Genomic DNA, 1,439 nt, shown 5'->3' on the forward strand with positions numbered 1-1,439 from the left:
TCACCTTTTTGTAATTATGTACAATGATTATTATTATTCACCGAATTTAACTTGATTGTACATAATGATGATTATTATTATTATAAAGGTACAGGACTTCAAGGACTTAGGGTTGACTGTCCAGGAAAACAGGGAGTGTGGTAAATAAAAACAGAAAATCAAACTGTATTAAGTGTAAAGGCCATTAAATAATTAGGTTTTACTTTAAAAAGGGTCATTTGCGTTCATAGCGCTTTTATTTTGTGATTTTTAGTACACCCGAAAGTGCTTTATTTTGAAGGACATGCATGTTTGCAGTTTTTGTAGCTTGAATGTAAACATTTCAATGGCAAAGGGAGAGAACGGAGCGTGACGCAGAGTTCAAATGAAGTTTAGTAAAAAGGGTAAAGGTTTAGCTCCAGAACAAGGTAATTGTTTGACTAATTAAAACATTATTAGAAGCACAACACAGGCTGATCAATGTCATTTAAACAATATTGGAAGCAGTAGAATGATGTTTCAATTTCTTCTATGTGTGTTTACCATTCTTGCTCTTAGGTTGGTTGAAGTGTGACATGTGTTAAAAAGGTTTCAATAAAAGAAACTTTATAACCATCAGTAAGGCTTATCTTTGCTCAGCTGGGAGCTAGATTAATATTTTTCATCCATTTTAAATTATAAAACATAAACCAGCTCCTTATTTAAATGAATCTTTTGTGTTTTATAATAAAAATCAAATAATCCCTGCTTGATGGTATTGATCTAACATTAGGTGTGGTAGTAGCTGAGAGTCCTCCTCAACACAGACTCTGAGCTCTAACAGATCAGCTGAGATCTCAGAATATCACGAGATCGTTCAGAACGTTATTTCCAAGGTTTGACCAAAACGCTCCAACTTTCTCATCATCAGATGATCTTAGTGTCAAACTGTTGGATTAAAGGCGGCGGGTGATATGCATTCCTTCAAGGAATGCTAGGCCTTTAACTGATTGTGTTTTTGTGGCTCTGACATCCAGTAAAACTAATTGTGTCCAGTTGAATAATTGAGTTCATATTTCAGATTTAACCTGCATCCTATTGGCTTCAGCTCACAGCTTTTATTCTTTATTCAGATTGAGGGGCTGCAAGTTGTCAAAGATCAGCTGTGCTTCTGTGGGCTCAGCTCTGAAGTCCAACCCTTCCCATCTGACAGAACTGGACCTGAGTGAGAATCACCTGTCTGACTCTGGAGTGAAGGAGCTCTGTGGTTTCCTGGAGAGTCCAAACTGTAGACTGGAGGTTCTGAGGTCAGTTCACTGCAGCTGTTGGAGGTTTTCTATGTTTGTCCAACTAAAATCATTCACTGATGCTTCAGACTTTATTGATTAATAAATGTTTCATTCAGTTGAACAGTTGAACATTTGGAGCACCTTAGATCAGCTCTGGGTCAGAATCTAAAATCCTGGTTCTTGTCAAACCTG

At 36.9% G+C, this 1,439-nt stretch overlaps 1 protein-coding gene across 5 annotated transcripts in view; it reads left to right on the top strand.

Annotated features, from left to right (window-relative positions):
• The window catches only part of LOC108229178 (protein NLRC3-like), a 13,970-nt gene that overhangs the window by 9,527 nt on the left and 3,004 nt on the right, over positions 1–1,439 (top strand). For all 5 annotated transcript variants that reach the window (XM_037974499.1, XM_037974500.1, XM_037974502.1 and 2 more), the window contains exon 6: positions 1,092–1,265. In XM_037974499.1, coding sequence (XP_037830427.1) covers positions 1,092–1,265 — 174 coding nt within the window. The remainder of the gene's footprint in view (positions 1–1,091; positions 1,266–1,439) is intronic.

This window comes from Kryptolebias marmoratus, unplaced genomic scaffold, assembly GCF_001649575.2.
Source record: "Kryptolebias marmoratus isolate JLee-2015 unplaced genomic scaffold, ASM164957v2 Scaffold114, whole genome shotgun sequence".
NCBI lineage: Eukaryota > Metazoa > Chordata > Actinopteri > Cyprinodontiformes > Rivulidae > Kryptolebias > Kryptolebias marmoratus.